We start from the raw sequence: 24,374 nt of genomic DNA on the forward strand, positions 1-24,374 counted from the left end.
TTATTTTCCTTTAGCTCTTACCAAATTTAAAAAAATCATCCAGTACCTGCACAACCTGAAGCAGTTGAGACCTACTGATACCAGTTTAGAGCTTTTGCAATTAAAAAATCATTACCTGCTACATTGCTCTGCAAAACTAAGAAGTTAATATCTCTCCTAACTGCTGTTTGTCCAAAGGAAGAGAAATCCGTAAACTTTCTGTAAAGGTGTACAGTTCCTCTTTCCCCAGCTAATCTGTCCAAGGAGGGCATTATCAAACCTGTGTACACAGATTTTCATCTATGTAAAACAGAGCTGAAATTAGTTTTGAAATTTATTTAGGAATGTAAAATATTAACACATTTTCTTTTTGTAAGTGTCCATGCTATTTACAGTTTCTTTGCACTTTATTTGGTCCAGTCAGTCAGTGCCTTTCTGGTTCATATCTGTGTGAATGTCAATGGCATGGATGAAACAGCAGAGTTCATAGTAGGCATAATATTGCCCTCTAGTGAGTAATTCAGAAAGGTACGTGAGTTTTATGTTAAAGTCAACTGCATTACTACAGGTCTAATATTTTATAGGATGGTTGCTCTCATTGCATTTCATTTCTAGATGGAAGACAGGTACCACAGTAGTTTTTCCTCTGCTCAGTAGCTTCTGGGAAGGGAGAATTAATTTCTTCGCAAAAGAAAAATCTGAATTATAAATTGTACCAGTTTATGGAGAAGAACATAATTTGCTTTTACCAGAGAGTTCAGAAAATTGGATTATATAAATCTTTCAACACTTTGCATTTGATACATACCATAAGCTCCCCATAAGATGAAAGCAGTCCTGCCCCATAAGCTTTGATCAATCCATTTTGCTTGCAGAGACCAAACTCCACAGTGAACCAATAGAGCTGGGAATAAGAACAGCTTGTGAAAAACAGTTTGAAAAAGGAGGGATTTTTAAGCTTCTCATTTTTCCTTTAATTGTCTTTTATCCTTAGTCTTTAGTATATTTGTATCTTTGAATTTTATAGTTGTATATTTTAAGAAAATTATTTTTCTCTTAACATATAAAATACACTAAATGTTACATATATGTTTTCAGAACTTGTTGCACTTCCAAAAAAAAAAGAAAAGGATGGATTATCCATTAATGGTAAAGTACCCTTCAAGATTACACCAATTACATCTTTGTCATGTTCCAGTAGAAAATAAAGATACATTTCTCTGGGCCTTTCTTGTGATAAAGCATGCTTAGGACCATACTTCTTTACCTGCTGGACAGTAGTGGGATAAAAGCAACTCTTGGCTCTGTCAAACTTTTAGTCCTTCCCTTATTATAAAATTTAAGGAAACAGGCAGTTCTGGACACATGGTAAATGAGGCATTTCAAGAATATGGCTTTGTATCACAACTCTTCAAGGTTCCTTTAGAGACACACAGCACTTTGCTGCCTCATACACAGGGATAGACCTTGGCTTTGGATTAGCCATAAGTACTGCATTCTCAGGACCCTGTTTAAAGAACTGCAGAGAATTTGTAAAATAATGTGAAACTCCATATTATTCTGTCTATTCTTCATCCTACGTACTCTTTCTTTCTCCCACCCTTTTTCATATACCTTTTAATTTTGATGACTTGCTTTTAGCCTGAAAATTTATCATTAAAGAAACAACATGATAGGATGTTTCTTTTTGCAGAATCCCGAGCTGTTTTCTCTACAGTTCAGCTAATAATGACACATTTTTATTGTGTTAATAATGTTGATTCTTATTATTTCACAACAAAAAGTCTTTTGAGTATCTGCTTATTTCGCAGGAGGCCTTTTTGACTGCCAAATGAGACATGGGAGGAGGAGGAAATTTTTTTTACTGTTTCTTTAGATATCCTGTATTTGAATTCCAGTTAGTGAGGTTCTTTCAGCTCTCACTGTTTTAACAGGCTAGAAGAAATGGTGCTAGCGGCACTCTGTGGATGACATGAACACTGGCAGTTTCTCATCTCTGGTACATGGATCCACCTCCATAGTGAAGTCATGGGGCTGAATGAAATAATGGCATTTCAAAGTTTGTGTTACAAATGTTATAGACCATAGCAACAAGCAAAGTTGAGATTCTTTAAAGGAACTTTTATCTTAAATGTTGTCATAGCATCCAACCTAGTTGCCTGCATTCTCTTTATAATGAACAGAGAATGACAGGGACTTCCAGAGATAATCAGGGAATTCACATTAGATTTTTATGTCAGGGTAATGAATACACTAGATTCTTCTTTATCTCCACTTTCTAGAAAAGGAAACTCAAGCAGTGAGCCTAGATCAGATGTATAAATTTTAAACATTTGATGATTTAGATGTTATTCCAGAATATATTTGCTGTTCAGAATACTTAAATGACACAAAGTTGTATTCTCACAGACTCCGAACTGCAGGTAGTCCTTTCAGAAAGAAGCCTTTGTTCTACCTCCTCAAACCCTAGAAGATACTATGACAATTTCAGATATGAGACCCATTATTCTTCTAATCTAAATCGTATCTCTAATCTAGTCCTATTCGGTCCAGGATCAGGGAGGGATGCTTGCAGAGAAATGCTTTATAAAGCACCAGCCTTAACCCAATCTCACCAAGACCTGTGTAACAATGCAAAACAGCTCTCTGGGACTCATAATTCTTTTCACCCTAGCAAAGGTATGACCTTAATCTCACTCTAGCCTTTCTAGACCCAGAGAGTGGAAATTGCAGTGGAAATGTGAACTGTCACTGTCATAGTGTCCTCACATCACCAGCCCAGGACCTGTATGATGTTATGAAAAATTCAGCACTGGTACCTTTTGCTCATCAAACTCTAAAAATAAGGCTAGTCTTACCTAGTCCTGATTAAGGATGGTTTTGTGCAGATGGGTTTTAGGTGAGCCACAATCTCCTTCCTGAGTGGGGCTGTGGGCTGGGAGAATTTCAGGAGTTAGTTTCCTCCCATCCACTACCTTTTCTAAATGAATCTCACCCAGGTGGGTGGCTCCATTCCTCCTCTGAAAAAGTCATCAAGACTGGTAAATCGATGTCATTATTCAAAAAAAATCACTGGCCTCCAGAGGACATTCAGAACAGTTTAAAATGTCAGTAAAGGACTTCATGAGTTGTTTTGACAGATGTATAGTGACTCAGAACGGAATGACAGTACCTACTCTCAAATTGCTGTTAAGTGCTCACCTATTCTGTGAGGTTAATAAATATGAGGTGAATCAAATTCTGATGGTTCTCTGCACCTTGTGTAGGAGAAAATTCAGGTATCACATTTGATATCTAGTCTATTGGGTAAATCTGGAAAGTGAGTTGGGACCATTCTGTGGCTGAAATTGTAAAAACTCAGCTTAAGAAATATGTTTTTATAAAATCAAGAAGTGTAAGTGTATTCTCAGGTGGAATTACATGCTTCTGGGCTCCCCTAGAGGGACTCCAGTCTCTGCTCCAGAACCTTCCCAACCTGTGGAGGAGGAGGAGATAATCCTGCTGATGCTCCCACTGTCTAGTTAACCTGAGACACAAGAAGAGCCTTCCCTGTATAGTAAGGGATATGCAGTGAATCATTTGGGGTTTGTCTCCAATATTAAACTGCCATCTGTACTTACTGTGGCCAGTTTCTCAATCTCCACTTCAGATGATCCAAGAGAAGCCAGTCCAATATCCTAAAGCAAGTAAGCAAGCAGGCAATGTTACACTAGTGTGATTATTCAGCCCAAGGGAGAGAAAGAGGGGAAGGGGGAGGACCACATAATTTCTAGCATGAATAGCATGAACTATTCATTGTTTTTGTCACCCAAAATGACCTTCTATGGCTTCCAGGATGCCTACCTCTCCCTGGCCCCCAGCTACATACCACTGGGAGCCACATTAGATGAGTGTTTAATCCTCAGTGTTCTCTGTGTAAAATTAACCGTCTCTTGGCTTAATTCTGGACTGTCTATCCCAGACAGAGATTTATAGGGAGGCAAGAGAAGGAAGGACAGCAAGGTGAGCCCTTATGAGTGGGTCAGATCTGTGTAGGGAGGGTTCTGTTTACTTTCTTCTGTGCTTCCAGTTAAATGCTATTCTCACAATAGAAATCTGTAGATGTCTCTTTTCTACTGTCCCAGAAGCCATATCATGCAGCAAACAAACAAAATTAGGGCACTTTTACCATTCATCGTCTCATGTTGAATGGAACGAAAAAGAATTTTCATGGGGTGAATTTCAACTGTGAAAACACTTTGTGGGAAAAATAAAGTGAAATGTGAAAATTCACTTAATGTGATCCCATGTTGTATAGTCTGTGTTATTGATGGGAAAAGGAGAAAACTGAAAGCTGTGAAATTGCTATAAACTTCTATTTCTAATGTGTCTTGAGTTCTGGTATTGAACTAAACTGAAGAGGTTTCTTCCAGAATAAATTATAGAGGTCTAGGATATTTAAAGCACTACTCCTCTGATTCTGATAATAACCAATATCTATGATCAAAAAGGTAACTGCCATGTATTCAAATTGATACAACTGGAAACCACATTAGATGAGTTGAACTGATTTTCTTTTCAAAATATTCTGACAGGAACCTTCATCACATTACCCCTCTGATCCTATTGCCAGTTTCCACACTAGCCACTGATCAATAAGCCTGGACAATGAGTTACCTTCTTCCCTCTGTTATGGTTTTGAGCAACATTCATAGTTCTGAAGTCTTTAATTATGCAAAGTTGTTGAGTTCACTTGGGTCTGACATTGACTCCTCATACTAAATACTCCCTTATTGTACAAATAAGCTTGATTTGCTTTTTGAAGCCTCCTCTCCAGTGTGAACAGTGCTGTGAGAATCTGGAGTTGTAAAAGGAAAAAGAGCTCTGATGAATGACGTGGTGATGGACACAATTAAAGTCTCATGTGAGATAAAAACATATATCCAGAGACAGAACCAGCTTGGGGGCTCAGCGGCTGTTGCTGTTTAGGTTCATGTGGTGCAGGACCGGAAGCCAGGAGAGCAACATTGTTGGTAAAGCTCCACCACCAGCACCACAGAGACATCCTTCTCTGGACTGACATAGCCCTCCCACACAGAGAAGTCCCACAAGCACACCCTGCCCTTCCTTTTACACCGTGTCCATAGGGAGCAGCGCTACCACTCCCTTGGAGTAAATGTCTCCCAGAGTGCTGCTAGCCCACCACCCCTGGAGGTTGTGATTCAGGCACAGTCCAGTCTTAAAATTGCATTTTATGGTAAGCTGCATGTATTTAAGGCACATTTGGCCTGCTATCCAGAGCAGTTGCTTAAACAGCCAGCAGAACAAACTTCTTACCTGTGAGAACTGGGCAAACTCCTTGTCAGCTAGCATGGGAACATGACCCAGCAACTCATGGCAACAGTCTCTGAAAAATAAGTGACCTTCATGTCTGTTAAAGGCTTCTTTTTCTGCCTTTCATTAACTTCCCGTGAAGAACTTTAGCCAACAGACCCCAAAGGGAGCTAGTACAAGAGCTGCTTCGCAGTGGATGCCTCCATACCTGTCCTGGCTCTACAAGGAGTGTGACAGAACATTCCCTTCTGCCATGGGAAGCCAGTTGCCCCTGCTACCTTGTCTATTGTTTCACTTGGGATGGCATGGACACCAACCTTCTATGTCACAACATCTTTGAAAGGCCCCTATTTTGTCCCAGGATACAACAAAAGCATCTGTGTGAACTTGTAATTTCTCATGAAATGTTATTGCTGTTGTCTGGCCAGCACTTACTGGGAGAGTTTCACAGTAGGAAATCAAACCCCAGCAGATGGTAACTGAAGGCAAGATGAAAAGATTAAACCAGATATTCTCCAGTCTTTTCCTTCCCCAGACAACTTTGCAAGAGAGACAGAGAACCACACCCTTTCATGCATGACTTCCCCTTCTAACTCTCCAGCTACCAGTTTCCTAAATTGTTTCATTCTGTGGACTACTGGATAGAGCTCCAGGGCCATTCCCAAGAGAATGATCCCCAACACATTCAGAAGGATGGGATTACTCCAGGGCACCAAACTTACGGTTCCGGGGAATGCATAGGAGAAGAGAAATGCCTTATATACTGTGTGCATGGGAAGACACGAAATGCCAGGTTGGCAAGGAAGTCACGAGCAGACAGCAGTCCTGCAGCTGGTCTCAGCTGGAAACCTGTTCTCTCTACAAAGGGAAGGGAGACCAAACTTAGGCATTTCTAGGGTTAACTGCCCTAGAAATAGGGACCTAATATGTCCCTTCACCAAGCATAGTAGGTAAACCCTAGCTTATCGTTATTGTTTTGCCCCTGTACTGCTATGGGACCAGTTACTGTAGCATCAAATCACTTAGCCATCCATCCTACATGCATACACACAGCCGTGATATGAGGTATGGGAGTACTGCCTATCCCAGTTCACATTTTTAGCACATTTACAGGCATTTATGTACTATGTCCCACACGGCAGTGGTGTGTCTGAAGTCACACGTGATCCCTATGATCAAGCAGGGAACGGAACCTGCATTTTCAGTTCTGGCTTTTCTATTAATTCTTGGATTATCTCTCTCACTTCCTGTATAGCACATGTAAAAGAAAAACAGGAGTTAGAGAAGTGACACAACCCATCCCTACCCTTGTCTGAGGGCACCTGGCTCTTCCCTGAATCTAGGTTACTGTTTAGCCCTCTCCTGAAAATTTTCTTCTTCCCTGCACTGAAACCCCTGGTACTTTGCGCTGTTGAAGATAGAAGCAGGTGGATATGGGTCTGTTCTAGTTAGGGTAATTCTTCTGTTCCTCAGTTGGTATAGTTCAACATAACCCAGAGGTAGAATTGGAGCATACTATTCCATTTAATTTCCCTTTGTCAGCGCATGCTCCACATAACTAGCTGGGCACTGTCAAAACCTGGTATCAATTTTGTCTTTCTGCCTGAACTTCATTAGAATGGGAACATGCAGGAGAAAGAGCAATGGGTCATCATCAGAGATAAGGGTCCTGGAATTTAGCCCTTAACCATTTAATATCAGAGTCTCCAAGATCGCTTTCACTTATTTTTCCCAGGTTTTTTTATTTGTTTGTTTTGCTGGGTTTTTGTTTGTTTGTTTGTTTTACCATGATGTTTGTCTAGAACTACACAGCCTCCCAGTGATGCGATCATACGCATTTTGCTTTGCATATGTCCATAGAACAGGACAGAACAATACCATACTCTTGCACTTCAATTTCAGCTTGTGCTACCAGTGTTACCCCACTGCAGTGTTACCCCACCCTGCATTACTATGAAAGGTCTGTGAGAGATGACTAACAAAATAACCAGTCTGATAGTCAACAGAACACACAATCTACATTTCCATGGGAAACATGTTGGTGGTCTGCAAAGCTAAGAAAATTGAAAATCACTGCTTTCAAAGTGAGCCAGTGATAATCTTTTTGAAGTCTTATATTCAAAATCTGTGTTGCATTCTCAGCTCCCATAAATGACATTTCAACTTCTTTAAAGCATAAAACTACATTTAAAAAAAACCCAGAAATGGTTTTATTCTCCCTTCTCTACCCATATTCTATTGTGTCATGAAGCCAGGAACCTAATTTTTTTTATGTAAACAAACAAAAAAATCCCACCCAGAAACCAAGCCATTTACAAGATTTGTTTTGATTTGGTTTTTAATGTTTCTTTCAGAATTTCTTGTCTTACTCTATGAGGTTATTTCTCATTAAAAAAGAAAAAATGTAAAGAGAGAAAGAAAAAAAAAGGAAAAAGGATGCTTCAAAGAATTAGAAGTGACAAACATATGAAGCAATACACAAATGAGGGGACAGCAAGGAGTGCTTCTACCTGACATTGTGATGGACTAGATGGTGGGCATTTGCCACAGTTACCTTCTGTTGCTCCACTAAATTCAAAGGTAATGGGTACAGAACTGCCACAAAGCTGAATCAGAAGTGGTTGTATTCTCCCCCCTCCCCAATTAAGAAAGCAGGGGGTTTGGGGAAATAGACTGGCAACTATGTCTCCTCAAGTACTGGCCAGGAACTGACACAAGAAGGGTAGGTAATCCCTTGCTGCTGATGCCGTACTAAGCCAATCCAGAAGAATGTGAAAATCTCAGAATGCAGTAATCTTTCAGCTGAATTCTGAGTCTGAGTGAACTGAAAACTGCACTAGCTGAAAACTAAGATCTAAGTCACTCAGTTTTGGAAGGACTATGAAAGAATCTAGGGAAATTTATATTGTTGTAGCATCCACTTTGGAGGAGCAGGAGGGAAAATGAAAATTACAGCCTGTGTTCCTAGAGATGCCCTTTTAAATATAGGCCAGTGTATCAGACAGTCTGCTGATGGAACAGACTTGGTCAGTTGCCTGGAAAACCATAGGAAAAAGTTATTTGCTGAAGGTAATATCTGCAAAATTTGAACTTCTATTTCATTACTGCACAATAAAACAAGCAATCAGTAGAAAATTAGGGGTGTGGCTGGTAGAACCTGCTGCCCAAAGATCTGTGAAATCAAAATGACTTGAAAAGAAGATCTTGAGTAGTTGACCTAAAGTGATCTGCAAGGCTTAATTCTTGGCCTAAAAACTAGTGTATACATGCAGCCTGTGCATTGTACTATGAGCCTGCTTGAGTTCACTGACTGTAATGTCTTCCAGCTGTGGAGGACAATGACTGCCTAAATCCAAACATCTTTCCTAGAAAGAAAGATGTGCCTAGGTTCATCTACTTAACCCTTTAGAAAAACACTTGCCATGTTAAATGGCAAACCGCTTGCCATGGTTAACCATTTAAATCCCCTTTAACTAATTATGAAATATTTATGATGTACAGTTCATTTCTGTTCAAACCAATGTCACTAACAGCTGGGTAACACTAGAGAGATCTTGTATTGAAGACAAAAGCAATTGCTTTCTTAGGTTCACAGATATTGCCGAGTAAAAGAGAAGATTAAAGTTTATCTGACTTTGTGAGCTGTTTGTAACATGATCACTTTCTGTCTGCTATATCCCTCTCTCTCTCTGTCCCCCTCTCTCTCTCTTTCTCTCCATTCCTGTAGTTTATTATTTTCAAAGCTGTTCCAGAGGAGTTTCAGAATGGAAATGTTTCTTCACTTGCAGAGTGGTCAAACACTGGAATAGGCTTCCTAGAAAAGTGGTTAATGGCCCAAGCCTGTCAGTCTTTTATTAAATGACCTTAATGACGTGCTTTAACTTTTGGTCAGCCCTGAATTGGCCTGGCAGTTGGGCCAAATGATCACTGTAGATCCCTTCCCACTGAAATATTCTATTCTATTCTATTCTATTCTATTCTATTCTATTCTATTCTATTCTATTCTATTCTATTCACATCTTATCATCACATATGCTAAAGAATATTCCAGTTCTTTAAGGCAGTATTTAGCGGAGATTCATGCTGGGATTTATGTCCTAAATGGGAGAATGGGACAGTTGAGAGCTCACCAGTGACAGGAGGAACTGCACTATGCATCTCCACATAGGTTATAATTGAAATATGTGCACTGTATGCCAAGGACTTTTGGTTAAGCTATGGTTGGTTGAGCACTGCACAACTGTAACACAGGAAAGAGCCTAAGCACACAGTTGATTTATGACTTGTGAAGGAGCAAAAATTCTGGTCTTGCTAACACTGGTAGTAAAAGCCAACCAAATTAGTAATAAATCACTACTTATAACTCCTTATAAATCATATGCCTCAGCCAGTGGCTACTTGGCATGAGGTTGTCTTTAACACAGATTTTTAGACCTTGCAAATGCTTCTGATTCAGCCTGTTTGTTACAAAGGGGCCTTGCAATAATGTCAATATTCATACTAATCTAGAAACTATTCTACATAGTGATATGACCTTATCAGAAGAAAGCTAGGTAAGATATCAGTTCAAAGCCCCACATAATGGGACTAAAATAGTTTCCTCACTCTTAATTGTGTCTAGCTGTTAACACAACTCTTTTGAAAAAATTTTGTTCTATTTATGCATAACCTGTAGGCTAAACTAATTCAAGTTTTATCTACAGTTTAAGGAGGGTAGGACCAGTGGCCCCAAGAGCCATTCTTGCCATTTTCCTTAGACATCCATTCCAGCATGGAATAAAATGCCTCTGAAATGCCTAATTCTTGTTCCCAATCAGAATAGTTCTGATGATTAGCTTACACTAGTCACCTGTGAACATCTTCCCAACCATTATTGGCAGATTTTTGAGAATTGCTGCTTTTTTTTTTTTTCAGATGACAACTTGTATGACACAGACAAAATTTAGAACCAGAACCTATGAAAGAAGTGAGCAGGCTCCAGACAATCAAATCCTGTCAGCCAACATGAACAATACAAATAGTATTATGACAGGGTAGTCTTACATTACCCTAAATTCTCCCACTTTGAAATCATCTATTTCACTTAAAGAATATGAATATCTGTGGTAATCAAGTTAGGATCACATGATTTCTGGAGCTCCCTGCTGTCACCTACTGTGTAAATGAAAAGAGATGAGATCAACTGTCACGGTCCAAAAGGATTCCTGGTCCTTCACAATCAACTACTTCATGAGAAAAAATATTAATCAGCCCAGTTACTATAGGAGAGGAGTAAGATGGATATCTGAATAGAAGGGAAAACATATGAGAAAATACATAATGTATACACATAAAAATTCCTACAGCTGGGTGAGATGGTGCTCATGGGAGATGCTTTTCATATGGCAACCCTCCCCTCCCTTCCACTAGAGGTACAATTAAAACCTTGCCATTGAGCAGCTTAATCTTCTCTAAAAATGGCAACATCTTAGAAAACTCTTCAGCAACAGAAAGCTTATTCAAGCTTACTAGCATCCCCTACTGTTGTATGTAGCAGGTCACTTCATCTCCTGAATAGTATGTTTAAATATAATTTCTTTAAAGTTAAACAATATTTTTTATTATTTTTTCATCATAGAGATTAGCTGTCTTGTCTCTAGCACATCTTCTTTTCACTAAGAAGGAATAAGGAGGTTTTAAAGGTGACCTTTCTTTAGTCATTCTTGATAATCAAGTGATTCGCACAGAGCACTCGGCCTTGGGAATCTATGCAGCATGTAGCCTCACAAAAGTAATACAAGCTCCCTTCCTCTTCTGCTCTTTGCTAGTCAGACCCCAGCTAACAGCAGACAGGTCAGCCTAGCAATCTTGTGTGTCCTTTGATCTAAAGTTACTTCTTTATGCCTTTACAGACCACCACCACAGCGTTTGTGCTCTTCTGTCAGCCACCTAGTAGGTACCACAGAGGTCAGTGTGGCAAATGGTGCTGTGGAGACAGAAAGAAGCAGAGCTGTTTCAAGGTAGCTGCTGATTGGTCAGCAGGACCACCTGGAAATAATTTTCTCTAGCATACCTTGCCATCCTGTCTCGTGCATTGGAAAAAAATATACTCAAGAGGTATGTACCTGTACTTGTGTTTGGCTCTCACTAGCAGCATGGCTTTTAGAAGCATAAAACACAGCCAAATGCATAAAAAACCCCTGTGTGTGGAAGTCATGCTGAGCAGTGTGCAGCTGTGACTGTACCGCTGCTAGCACTGGGATCAACTGATTAGTGCCACACCAACTGCAGCCACGCACAAACTTACTTACCACCTGGTCCCCAGATACGCCTGGTATGAATGTCCTGTGCTACAGCTCATCTTGCATGAGGGAATGTTATAACTAATCAGCTCTGCACACCAGCTTGTGTCCTAGGAGATGGTTTGTGTCTGTATGTGATGCACAGATATATGCAGGAAATCCTAGAATAAACCATAGTTTATAATGACTAACCTTTTAAAAATCTGGAGACATCCTGAAGTTGAGGTATGTTATCTTCCTGGTAGCCACAGTACCTCTCCAGCTGCTGGAAAGCATCCAGGTACTGTGTACAGGCGTGAGTTGGGTAAAGGCTTCTCAGATTCCTGTAGACTTCTCTCCTGGAAAGCAAAAACTGTATAGCATGACCCACCTTAACAAAGCAGTATTATCTGTACTGTCTACAGGTCTAGAGAGGTGCAAAACCTCAGTACACGTCATGGTCTAAAAATCTGCACTTGGGACACCTGGTGCTTGGAAGGTGATGAGTGGATGGATATAGCAAACCAGAAGGAGTTTTTGTTTCACTTTTCCTTCAGAAGGTGGATTCTGTTCAGAAAATCCTTTTTTATGTCTTCCTACACCCTCCTTTAATGTAACAGAACTCTAATTCCAAGACAGAAGTGTTTCTTGCTTCTTGCTCAGAGTGTTGGAGGTACCAGGGAAATCCTGATACTTTGTTGTTCAGTTTAGGAATGGAATGAATCACATATTCCCTCCCTCTCTGCCTTGGGGTACAACTTGAAATGCTGGTCCCTCTTTCTCCATGCGTAGGCCTAGCCTATATTTGTCCCTTGTAAACCTCCTCCTTAAAAAGCACATCTGATACTGAAGAGTAGTATCTGGACAGGCAAAAAGATTCATGCTTTTGCAGTTCAAAATGCCTGGCACAGGCTATGTATTTCAAAGATATGCAAGTTTCTTGAAGCATTTAGCCCATTATGCAAAAAGAGACCAGCCGAAATAAAATATATGTAATCAGATTTGGGCACGGGCTTTAAGTTTGTCCCAAACTTGATGGTGCTTGGATTTAGAGCTCTGGTTTGGAATATATTTAGATCTTGCAAAATAAACAAGTAGTAATAGGATGGCAAAGAACCTTATAGAAATGGTTATTTTTGTTCACACATGGCCCTAGGGTGTTAGCAACTTTATAAACATTGTTTTATGAAAACTGAGATCATTCTTGGAAATGCTGGCTACGGGAAATGACCTTTTGTTGTTTTTGTATTGTTGGTTTTTTTTTTTTGTGATGCTATTGTTGCTATGGAGGTGATAGCCAGTCCCCGGTAATGGTTCTCTTATTTTGTATGAATGTCTTACATGGTGTGGGAGTAATGAACCAGAAGTAAGGGGGGGAGGAAAACCCCCTTAGTTTAAAAGAACAGAGGGGAACAGTGGCTGCTGTCAGTATTGCAAAAACCACAGGAGACTGGGTCATTTCCATGGAAGAATTAGGAAAAAATGAAGACTAAAGTTCAAGTGTTGCCCTGGCTTATTTCCTCACAGAATACTACCGGCTTCAGTGGGATTGCATGGGATTTGAACCAGTACACAGTTCTGGAGTCTAGAGAGAGCAGCCTTGTTTACACTTCTGCACATATGGTCCCCTTTATCAAAGTGTCATTCTACTGTGTGTCCAAACATTGACTACCACAGAATTGTAGGCAGTCTCAGAGATTAGTGATGAATTATCCAAAGCTAAGTGTTCCTCCTCTCTAAGTACCTCTAAGGCAATCATCTAAGTACGTTCCAAAGTCAAGAGAGTAGCAGATATTTCCAGACGATTACTTAACTTGCCCTAATGTAGTGTCTCAAATAGTTGTAATTCCTACTGTAAGGAGGTGCTCTCACTCAAAGGGCCATTAATCTGCTACTTGATGATACTTTAGTTCAGAGATGGAAAGAGGAACTGCTGAAAGCACAGTCTATGAAGTACTCTAGAAAGGAGCCTCATAATGAAGCATGAAGCCAGCCACTGGAAAGACTTTGATGGCAATAACCTATTTAACATAAATTTCATTGCTCTTTTAGGAAAAAAGTGACACTGTTCAGCTTTATTATGAAGATGTGACAGGTGCATCCCCATAGTTTTGTCCTAAATTCTCCATTTTTCTTATACAGCTGTTACCCATAAGATGTCTTCTATGACTACTTAGTTTCAGGACCTTCCAAGAAGTTGCTTTGAAAACAAAAACTCAGATCATCTGTACCCTCTGTTTTCTGAAAGTCGTATTTCTTCACTGGATTAGTTTTCATTTTTATAACCATGTTGCTACAAACTGAAGGCATCCAACAACTCTGAAGAGTGACACCAAGGGAATTTAGTCTGTGGTACAAATTTCCTGTTCAATTGCATAGTGCTCAATTAAGTTGTGCTGTAATGCAGCCTGACCTCAGGGCACAGCCTCAGGGGGCCATGAGAACAACTGGGAACTCTAATTTTGGAAACAGTTTTACATAACAGGACAACCTGGGTTGCTGAGGCTGGCTGTATGGGGAAATGGGCAGATACTCCTTTGAAGGTCTATTTAGTTACCACAATGGGTCTAATTCTAGGTGGAGAAGAGCTGGAATGACGAAGGTTGGCAAAAAAAGACCAAAACAGGAAAGAACACAAAATTAAATTTTCTTAAGAATGACATTCACACACACCATTTCATGCCAAGGTTGTTGGCTGGTGGTAGCAATCATGAACATGACACCGACCATCAATCTTTGACTATTGAAAGATGCTATAAAAAGCTATTTGAGCTTAATAAAAATGTGACCTCCTGGATGAATTGGATGCAAGGTTTATATGCGGTTGTGGATTTCTATGGCACAGTAGATTTTATTTAAAATAAAGTAAGCATTGAAAAAGATGGAATGAAAGCGTAGTTGAGGTTCTGGCAAGAGACATCTAGTCTATGGATTTAATTTCTGGCATTGAAATAAACTTTGTACATAATTTTGCGCAAATCACTTAAGCTCCAGTGTTTTCAGTTGCACATTTATAAAATGGGGTCTTCATTCTTTCTTTTCCCCACCTTTAGGCTGTCTTTCCATTTAAATTGTAAACTTTTCTGAACAAAGACTCTCTCTTATTATGTGCACATGTGGCACCTTGCACAATCCCAGGACTCTGCTTTTAATTGAGATTTTGGACATATTTATGCTTTGTAGTATCATACAAATGTGTAATTATTACTGCTTACTGAGATTTGTTAGTTAGTGGGAGAAAGAAGAAACAGAGGGATGTGAAATAAGGACTCTTTTCTTTCAAATCTGCCACATACTTCACATAATATTTACAAATATACTTTGAATTGGCTTAATTTTTTTAGTTCTCTGGTGGATATTTGGGGGTCTTTTTTTTTTTTTTTTGAGTGGCGAATCTTCAGGAGAAACAAAGCCCCAGTAAAGAAATGCTGTGCCCTTGTAAAAAGCTTGCCATTGTTTCATATGGTATCAAAGGCCCTTTTACAGTGTAAATGAAGTATCCTGGAAGGGTACTTCAGAATTTACCTTCATTTTGAGAGAATTATATATATTCAGGTTAACAGGAATGAATACTTGAAGGATAATAAGCAAAGCTCTTCTGTCCTGTGAATACTGAATTAGCCACATCCTGTGAGTAAACTTCCATACTGCTAGTGGGCATTTTTTCCTGGTAACAGGCTTAGAAAGGTGATATTTCTGTAAGCATCACAGCTGTGGTAGATTCGAGGTCAGTTAGAAGTTATGCTATAGGCTCCAAGTGTTTTCTGGGTTCTGATATCTTGATGGGATCAGCAGGTTGGGAGAAGGTGAGGAAAATGAATTTTGCTCTAGAAAGTGAATAATTAAGACCAGCCCCGAGAAGGGCTTTCCACAAAACAAATGACCAGAAGATGATTTTTGAGCAAGGAGTAAAATTTGAGATGGATAAATACAGTCTTAAGACGTTGTAACTGTCTCACATTGCATGTCTTTCCTGGGACTGCAGTGGAATGGTCCAGGAGTCGGACCCTAAGTACCAAACTCACCAAGTTGCCATCTCCTGCGCTGTGTACTCGATGAGAGGCAAATGGTCTCCCCTGTAATGAAGAGAAGAAATAAGACGTGTCTAACAAAGGTCAGTTTCCAGGTATAATTGATATATGGATGTTTGTTGTAATGAAGACAGAAACAGCAAAATAGTAAATAATTAACAACTTATTTGTCTTGGTAGCCTCTAATGTGTGCATTCTCTCCTCTGTTACAATGCGGGGAAGAAACAGAAGGATATGGTAAGAAAGGGAGCTGTGTTCTGCTTTACAGAAGGAATAAGAGACTCTCAGGCTTTCTCTTACCTCTGCTGAAGGTAATCTACCTGCCAAAATGCGGTATGTGCCTGGAGGGTCCATCCCTGGAGGATGTCATCAGCACAGTACCGTCACAGAGAAGCATTCATAAACTCATTAGCAGAGAGCTATCCAGGCATATACTGTGTGGTTATCACTGACTTCTCTGAGAGGTGGTCTTCCCTCCTCTTCCTCACTGTTGCTTCTTCAGTAGCTCTGAGTCTATTCAGTGTCTGTTTTTGTGCTGTTCTGAGCTGTATTGGGTGTGATATTTGATAGCGGAGAGAAAACTGTACTCAAATGTACACAAGACTTGGGAGATTTCACCAGTTCTTGGACATCATGAGGCTGATAATCCACAACCAGTTCTACATATACATTTGATTTACTCTGTCAGACAGTAGTGTAATTGTGGTGAAGGTTTGTTTAGACACAAAGGCAGAAACATTTTCAATCACCTACATGAGAACTGAGAAGTTTTTAGGGTTTTAGGTAGCTAATGTGCATAGACACATGCGTTTAGTAAAGCAAATAACAAAAATAGTAAATTGCTTTTCATTGTCAAAAATATGTTCCTAAATATTTTCCTTGTATTTCCTTGAAAAAGATTAGTCTCAGCTCAGAACCTAGTCCTGAAAGGACCTGCAAAATTGAAATTAAAGAGTCGTATTGAAATCACCTCTGCTAAGACAAAATGCAGCACTGAATGAGATATGAATGCAATCTTAAGATTTTTATTTAAGATACATTTGTTGTGTTGTGACAAAAGTCTATTTCACATGGAGTGAAAACTTTTGTGGCTGAATTCTGTTCTCTAAAAAGTGGCCTCATTGATACACTGACAAAAGATTATATCTGATATTTCTTCCATATGAAGTCTGAAAGCACACACTGAACTCTCTCTTCAGCAGCCTTGTACTTACACTCTGTAGTTTAAGGCGAGATCGGCAAAGAATGCCCTCCGTTTCTTATACTCCAGGTCAGCATACCCCTGAGTTAGAAAATAATTCGAAAAAAGTTTTACATTAAGAGAGATTCGTGGTCATAAATAAATGTGCTAACAGAGGCACTCAGAAAATCTAGGCCTCAAATAGGTTGTTTTCTGAGGCAATGAATCTCGAGCCTTATGGACAGGGTAAGCCAAAGTCTGCAATCAGTTATATCTGTGACATTTTGATGAAAATTTGCAGGCTGTGACTGGAAAGGAAAGTAACACGGGCGGGTGGGAAGATTTTGGAGTATATAAACACTTCATTGCAGAATCACACACTTACCATCACACACTTACCATCAAATTTAGATGCAAATCACATTAAAAATGGGACAGAAAGAGGGCTATTGCTTACACTGGGGAAGAGCTGAGTCTGAATCACTTCTCTCCTTCACTAAGCATGAAGGTTGCAATATATGGCTGTGATGGACATGATGGCACCAAGGCTATCCAACTTGCCAGAGAAGGTACACTGCCCCTGCACGATACCCTGTGCTTTGGGCGAAGAACAGTCCCTCGCTGGCTAGAAATCATTAAAACCACCACTGGGTCTGTAGGAAGTACAGGCTGAGCACTCAATTCCCCCTTGCCCATTTATTACTCTGTTACAATAAAGACAGATTCAGTGGTATCTGTTTAAAGAGGAAGTTTACCCATCAAATACCAGAGTTTTCTTTCTGCCCCTTCAGCGTTTACTAGAAGTTAAATTTCAAGCAATCTTTGCCAACTATTGAATATGAATAGAGCTGTGGAATCATGTTCCTTTTAACTTTACATCATTCATAATAGGAATTAAATCTGAAATCTGGAACTGTATACTAATATAACTCATAAAACAGTGTTGTTCAGCATCACTGTGCAAATATTTATTATCCTAAAATATTCAGAATTTACTGGAATCACTTTTCATACTACAGGCCAAATATGTCCCTTAGGTTTATTCACATAATTTTCAGTGCAGCAATAATAACAGTAACGCTGCAGTTAGTGAGTATTGTGTGCGTGAATCTGAGGAAAGAGCTGGATCCTGAGAGTACATTTATTTTGTCATGTGTTAGGGATAATATGTTCATTCAGATGCCACTGTAACAAGTCCGTTCAAAACACATGAAAAGCCACTGGGACAGACTCACCTAGATGCTGTGACATATCAGCTTTGCCCCTGCTGTTCCAAGGGCTCTGTACCCACCCTCTGAGCAGCAGGAGCCTCTCTGGGAGACCACTGCAGCCACCATCAGGGTGCCCAAGGAATTGCTGTCACAGTTACAACAGTTTGATTTTTTTACCATTAAAGAGAAAGTAAGAAAAGAAATGATGAAGCTGTTGGATATGGACAGCCCAAAATGTGTATTTGATAGTAAATGTATATGCAAAATCTTTGCTGAGCTACCTTTACCTCAGCTTATTTGATACTTTCCTCCAACCTGTCCATTTTTGAGCCTTGCTCAGAAGCACAGTAAATCAGTCCACGTTGTGTTCTCTCCTTCCACAGACAAGTGGTGTTCAGTGCCTGAAGTAACTTGTTTCAACTTAAGGATTTCCAAATTGCACTGCATTCTGCAGTTCAGATTTATCCCCAGTCAATATTTTGGTAACTGCACCACTGCGGCTTTCTCTCATCTTCTTCAGTGCTCATACCTTCTCTTTGGCAAAGTAGGAGGGGAACTTAGTCCAGTTCAAAGAATTCTCAATATGTGTTCATTTATCTAATGAGAAACAGCCTCAGAGCTAGCTCAGGAAAATTACAAATACTTTGACTGTTTCAGAAAGATATGAGGAAGAATGAAAGATGTCCTGGTTAAGGAGGTTATGAAGCTCTCCCAGAGAATTATAGTGTAATAAGTGATTCTCAAAAATAGAAGAGATACTTGTAGACTTGAAAAGGGGGTTTTTTTGTGATACACATAACTGTACGTAATTCACAACATAACATTGTGTATGTTAACAATAGGACCTAAATAGAATTCAGACATGCAGAGAAGAGAATGACAAAATGTTTCTTGTAGATTCTGTTGACACCCATTTAAATTTTTCCCACATTTTTCAGTGCAAAATATGTGCTTTTTTCTTTGTCATGCATCACTTCTATGTGATGCTTGACAGAACACAACACTTCTGGACCTACCTTGTCAGTCTGCAAGTGACCTTTTGGAGCCCATTTTGTGTCTGCATCTAACTCATATCTCATCTGTACTAAAGCTTGAAAACTTTGATGAGAAACAAATGTTTGTTTGTTTGTTAGTTTGTTCCCAGTATTTTGCCTTACTATTATTATCACTAGAACAGGACTCTACAGTGCATTTTTCCTCTTCCTTCTCTTAGAGTTTGTGCTTATAATGAAGCTAAGAGTACATACATAAAGCTTGTGAGTAAAACCTTTTTTTTGGTCCATTCATGTAGAGACTCATACAGTCTCTAAATTCACTGAAGATCAGCCTTTATCTGGCCCTTTATTTTTTCTGTTCTTTTATGGGTATTTCTTTACTCCTGAAATTTTCCTTACAAAAATCTCCTTACAGAGAACTTCTTTTTTAAAAATGAAATGACAGTAATGTTAAACTTACAGGGTGACCATGGTCCAAACTGGGATCATACTTAGTGATCAGATGGTGACACTTGTCCAGATCTTGGATTTTTCTGGGGAACCAGGGTACTGGAGAGAAAGCAGGGAGAGTTAAATGAGATAGGATCAAATAATTTTTAAAAGACACAGAAAATAAAAGTTGTGCTGAAGATTACAAATTTTCTTTTCAGCAATATCTAAGAATATATCTAAGAATATTCATATTTACATGTCACCATAGTCATCATACATGCCACTAGTTGACTTTGTTTGCTGACCAAAGCAGCAGACTGGATGAAAAATTATCTGAAATTAAGTTGCAGATATTCTCTCAGTTTTACTTAGCAAATGCAATTTTTAAAGACAAAAAACATTTTTTTTAGAGCAAATGTGATGTTCTGTTTGACAGAAGACAACAAATTTATTTCTATATTTTGATCTTGTCTAAAAAGTAGTCTTACATTTTCATACCTTTGAAAATTAAACAATATTTTAAAGGGAAAACATGAAATTTCTAAAATTCCTAGAAATAAAACAGACTAAAAAGTATCCTGACTTCAAGTTTTTCCCTTTTGGCTGTTTGTTTTGGTTTTTTTTAGCAACATTATTCTAGCTTTAGCCGAATTTCCAAACAGCTTCTTTCCCATGAAATAGGGACCTTTTCCAGTGACTAAAATAAAAATAAAGTTTGATAATTTTAGCATAAGTACCAACATTTACAACCAATGAACTGAGAAAAGTATTGAAAAAAGACAAGGTTAATATCACTTTCTGAGATCAGACTGAGACTGTAATCAAATTTCCTCTGTTACAGCTGAGAAAGGTCCATTTGGGGTTATCTTAACCTCATACTTCACAAGAGACCAGACATCTCTATACTTAATGGTTATTTTAACTTTTACCATATTATATTATACCCAGGTACAACCAGTTCGGAAAAGTACAAAGCTACAAATACTCACTGAGGTTTGGGAAATTACAGCTTTTCCATGCATTATGGCCAATTCTGTGATAAGAAGTCAGAAATATTAGTCTGAAAGATTTCTTATGTCTACCCAGAATTTTTTTTTCTGAGCTTTTGTCTCTGGCTGTATCAATGGCTCTGCATGCAAGATTATAATCCTGCCATCTATAGTCATATCTGCTCAAAACCAGCACCTGATCATATCTCCTCCATCCCATGTCCCCATGCACATCTTGCCTATTCCCTATGGAACTAAACATAAACACACCCTTTTCTAACAGTTCCTTCTTTTGATTGTAGTTCCTAGTCCTGGTATACCTTAAGCCTTTCAAGTCATAAGGAAATCCTAAAGAAATGCTTCTCCATCTCCGCAACTCTCTTTGGCTCTCTAGTTTCCCTGATAATAGTGATGCCCTTTTGATATCCCCCCAGTCCCAAGAGTACAGCTTGCCATGGGCTGCCTCTTACCACTAGCCTGAAGTCGAATTTCAAACACTCAAAGGTGCCCAAACAAGACTGTATTAGTTAAAAGCACTCTGGGAATATCTGTCTGGCCTTGTCAAGGATGGGAAAACCCATACTAATTCTGTATTCAGAGAACTCAACTTGTGAGCTGAACCCTCAGCCTTCTCATCTGCCAGGGACACCTCTGTCATCCTCAGAATTGTATTAAAGGTCTCTTATCAGCTTGTTGTACTTACCCATCCTCTGCCTGCCTGTAAACAGGAAAAATGCCCGTCTGCCTCTGGCAAATTCACTTAACACCCTGATGACTGGTAGGGATAGTGGCTCAATAGACCACAGGCAGTGCAGTAACCGCTTGTTACTCCAGCACTCTGCCAGATGAAATACTGTTCCTGAAGCGTAACCTGCGAAGCTGCACAACCTCCAAACCTCCAAGCTTTTCATGTGCCTGGGAAAATGCCTGATGCTCTGTTACTACAGATGTGGCAGCAGGGCTGTTCTCTCCAAGAAAGTCATTCCTTGATTCTCCCAACCTGACCGGTACCTTTTGGTACCTGGCCAGACTTTCTGTTGACCCTTTCCCTTTTGCACTCTACAAGCCTCTCACAGCTTTTTGCATCTAGGTCTTTCCAGTGAAGAAACAATGTGCCTCCAGACTGTCCTACTGGACACAGACAGCAGTAGCCAGGACACCATAAACAGGCATAAACTATATTATCAAAACCAATGCAATACACTACAAGCAAATGAAACATTCAGACCCTTTGCTATGTCATCGCATTCCCATCAACTGTATATGTCTGTCTTGAAGCAATCAGTTCTCTGCACACAATCTCTCTCACACAATCTCTGCAATCTCTCTGCGCAATCTCTCTCAGTTCTCAGCACACAATCTTCCTGTCATTGAGGAGTTTCGCGTTTCTCCTCAGCTTTTTGATTGGCTGCTCTCTCCTTCTCATCTCCCTTTTCACTGGAACACTTTTCTCATCTCAGTTCCACTGGCTAGGATGAAGTGCCTCTAATTCTGCACCAATGGGAATGGAAAATAGCCATGCAGTGACAAAAATGAATGCGCATTCACCTGCTTACCAGACAAATTAAATTACTATTATGAAGAGGAAGCTAAATCTAAACAACTTCATCCAAAAGAATGACACTAACAGATGCATACATTTCTTACCTTTGTCTTCTCTGCTAGTTTTCACATCCTCTGCTACTCTCTTTAAGGAGGTGATAAGGATACTAACATCAGCACTTTGAACTTCACATTCAATGAAAATGTCAAGATCATCAGCAGACTTCTTGGGCTTTTTGGCTCGTCGGGTTTCAAAATGATAGATCTGAGTTTCAAACATCTGCAAGAGACAAATGTTCATATGATGAAGCTTCTCCAAATCCAGGTAAGTCTACATGCGTTTCTATGATGTCTTTAAAAGGTGACTAAAAGAGGTATTAACAAGAAGTGCACGTTAAGCAAAGAAGTCCAATAATATCTGGTTTAGAAAGAGCTAAAATACAGGCAGGGCTAAAAATTAGACACTGTAGAGTTGAGTAGAGACAGATGGAGATGAAAGATGAGATACTGTTGACTGTAAAATTTTATCTGTGCTGAAATAACAAAGGAGTGGCTGGGTAACTCTTAAAACCCTGGCAGCATGAAAGCAGATCTATTGATGTATAATAACACTATAATCATTAAATAATGGTGAACTATTAAAAATAAGTAACAAATACAATACTTTTCTTTTGAGTTATTCAGTTTCCCAAATGAGAGTGAGCACCTGGTAGGGGTACTTCAGCTGCCCAGACTACATAATGCCTATGTGGTTTACAGCTTTTATATTCTTTGTATCTCCTGCCAAATATGCAGAGAAAATTCACTGGCTTCTAACATCCCCACAGCGCACCCCTCTGCCGGCCACCACAACTGCTAGAAAGAAATAATAGACTGGTATGTCCTCTAAACCACCCTTACATAAAATGTTGATTCTTCTAAAGGACTGTGCCCAGATACTCCCTCCCTCCAGAGCACTCTCCCTCTTCACCCATGAGACCAGAAAACTTCTCTTAGCAGCTGTAGCAAAACGAGGACAATGAGAAAAAGGGGGAAGGCAGGACAAGCAATAAGTCAGGCAGGAAGCAGAAGGGTGAGAGAGGGAGAGATGCAGAGTGGGAGATGTGAAAGCAATAGAAGTAGAAGAGAGGGCTCAGTGAAGGAAGGGAATGATGAGGTCTGTACCTCAAAGACTTTGGCTGCCTTAGAGAGCTCAATCTTCCTCACATTGCAGAGAGTGAAGGTCAGGATGAGAGTGGGTCTGTCATCCTCCCTGTTGGAGTCCAGGCTGCCTTGGTCGTTCAATGACTCTATGCCACACATCTCCTTCTCCTTGACGGCCTCTTCTTTCAGGCCTGAAATACCCACCAAGTCAGTCTTCATTGGAAGATAGGGGAGTGGATTGTAATTGCCAGATGTTAAGTGGAAACTGCCTGAGAGTGTGAATGCTTCTCCCAGAGAAATAGCCTGGGGAATTGGTGGGACTGGAGATGCAGTGTCTATGTGGGTGGTGAGATCAGAGCTGCCAGACAGCAGTGAGGCACGCTGGTTGCTACTGTGTTAGGTGTAGGGACATTTATGTTGGCCATGCCAGACACATCAAGGGAAACCGTCTGTGTAGGATGTGCGCAAGAGCACAGGATAACCCTCCTCCCCTGGGTAGCTTCAAAGAGCGGTCCTACCACTCTGATTGAAGGTGTCTGCAAGGTGTTCAACCCTGGAGATGGGCTTCTTTGTGGAGAGGCAGTTAGCCTGAGCTCCATTTACATCTCCCAGTCCGGACTACCCTGCACAATGTATCCAAGATTGTCCTTCCACCCCACTCTCTCTTACCTCTCTGGAACCCTGTCTTCATGGTCCATACCTCCAGTGAAAAAATGGGCTCTTCCCCGAAATCCTAGCCCAACTGAAGTGTCACCTCTGCACTGACATAATTGTGGAAGTGACAAATAGACCGCAGCCAGAGTCAGAATTCATTGCCTACTTATGAGATTTTCTTGCCCTCAGGATCTGAACTTTATCTATCTTAGCCCTACAAGAGATAAGTGTTGCGTCCAGGCTAGGTACCCCTGCTGGAACTTGTTTCTTTCATGACTTTACCTCCAGGGAAATAGACTCTCAAAAAGACCAAGGTCACATCTTTCTCACAGGTGGTAGGGCAAACTCCAGGGGGATTCAGCTCTGCTCTCAACAGGGGATGTCTTCCCTTCCCTAACACTTGACATCAACAAACCTGTTTCTGGATATGAGTACCCATATCTTCATACTCCAAGTTACAGTGTGCCAGACCTCCTGTGAAAATCATCTTGCAGGTCCAGAGATAAGACCATACCTCTGTCGTCCCTTTGAGATGGAGTAATGTTTTATGTGCTCCCTAGTTTATCCTGGCTTGGTCAACCTCCCAAGTGCTATAGTGCTCTTGCCTCCTCTCTGGCCAAGGAAGATAAAGAGTATAATAAAATT

At 40.0% G+C, this 24,374-nt stretch overlaps 1 protein-coding gene across 1 annotated transcript in view; it reads right to left on the reverse strand.

Moving 5' to 3' along the window:
• The window catches only part of LOC113958913 (tyrosine 3-monooxygenase-like), a 30,822-nt gene extending 7,397 nt beyond the window's left edge, over positions 1 to 23,425 (reverse strand). The window contains exons 1-10 of the mRNA XM_027667558.1: positions 23,097 to 23,425; positions 22,038 to 22,212; positions 19,430 to 19,518; positions 16,798 to 16,865; positions 15,578 to 15,628; positions 11,766 to 11,911; positions 6,015 to 6,150; positions 5,296 to 5,365; positions 3,600 to 3,656; positions 788 to 883 (exon numbers count right to left, since the gene is read on the reverse strand). Of these exons, the coding sequence (XP_027523359.1) occupies positions 788 to 883; positions 3,600 to 3,656; positions 5,296 to 5,365; positions 6,015 to 6,150; positions 11,766 to 11,911; positions 15,578 to 15,628; positions 16,798 to 16,865; positions 19,430 to 19,518; positions 22,038 to 22,212; positions 23,097 to 23,294 (1,086 nt within the window). The 5' untranslated portion in view covers positions 23,295 to 23,425. The remainder of the gene's footprint in view (positions 1 to 787; positions 884 to 3,599; positions 3,657 to 5,295; positions 5,366 to 6,014; positions 6,151 to 11,765; positions 11,912 to 15,577; positions 15,629 to 16,797; positions 16,866 to 19,429; positions 19,519 to 22,037; positions 22,213 to 23,096) is intronic.
• Between the last annotated feature and the right edge of the window lie 949 nt (positions 23,426 to 24,374).

Source organism: Corapipo altera, unplaced genomic scaffold (assembly GCF_003945725.1).
Source record: "Corapipo altera isolate COAL_440 unplaced genomic scaffold, ASM394572v1 1, whole genome shotgun sequence".
Lineage (NCBI taxonomy): Eukaryota > Metazoa > Chordata > Aves > Passeriformes > Pipridae > Corapipo > Corapipo altera.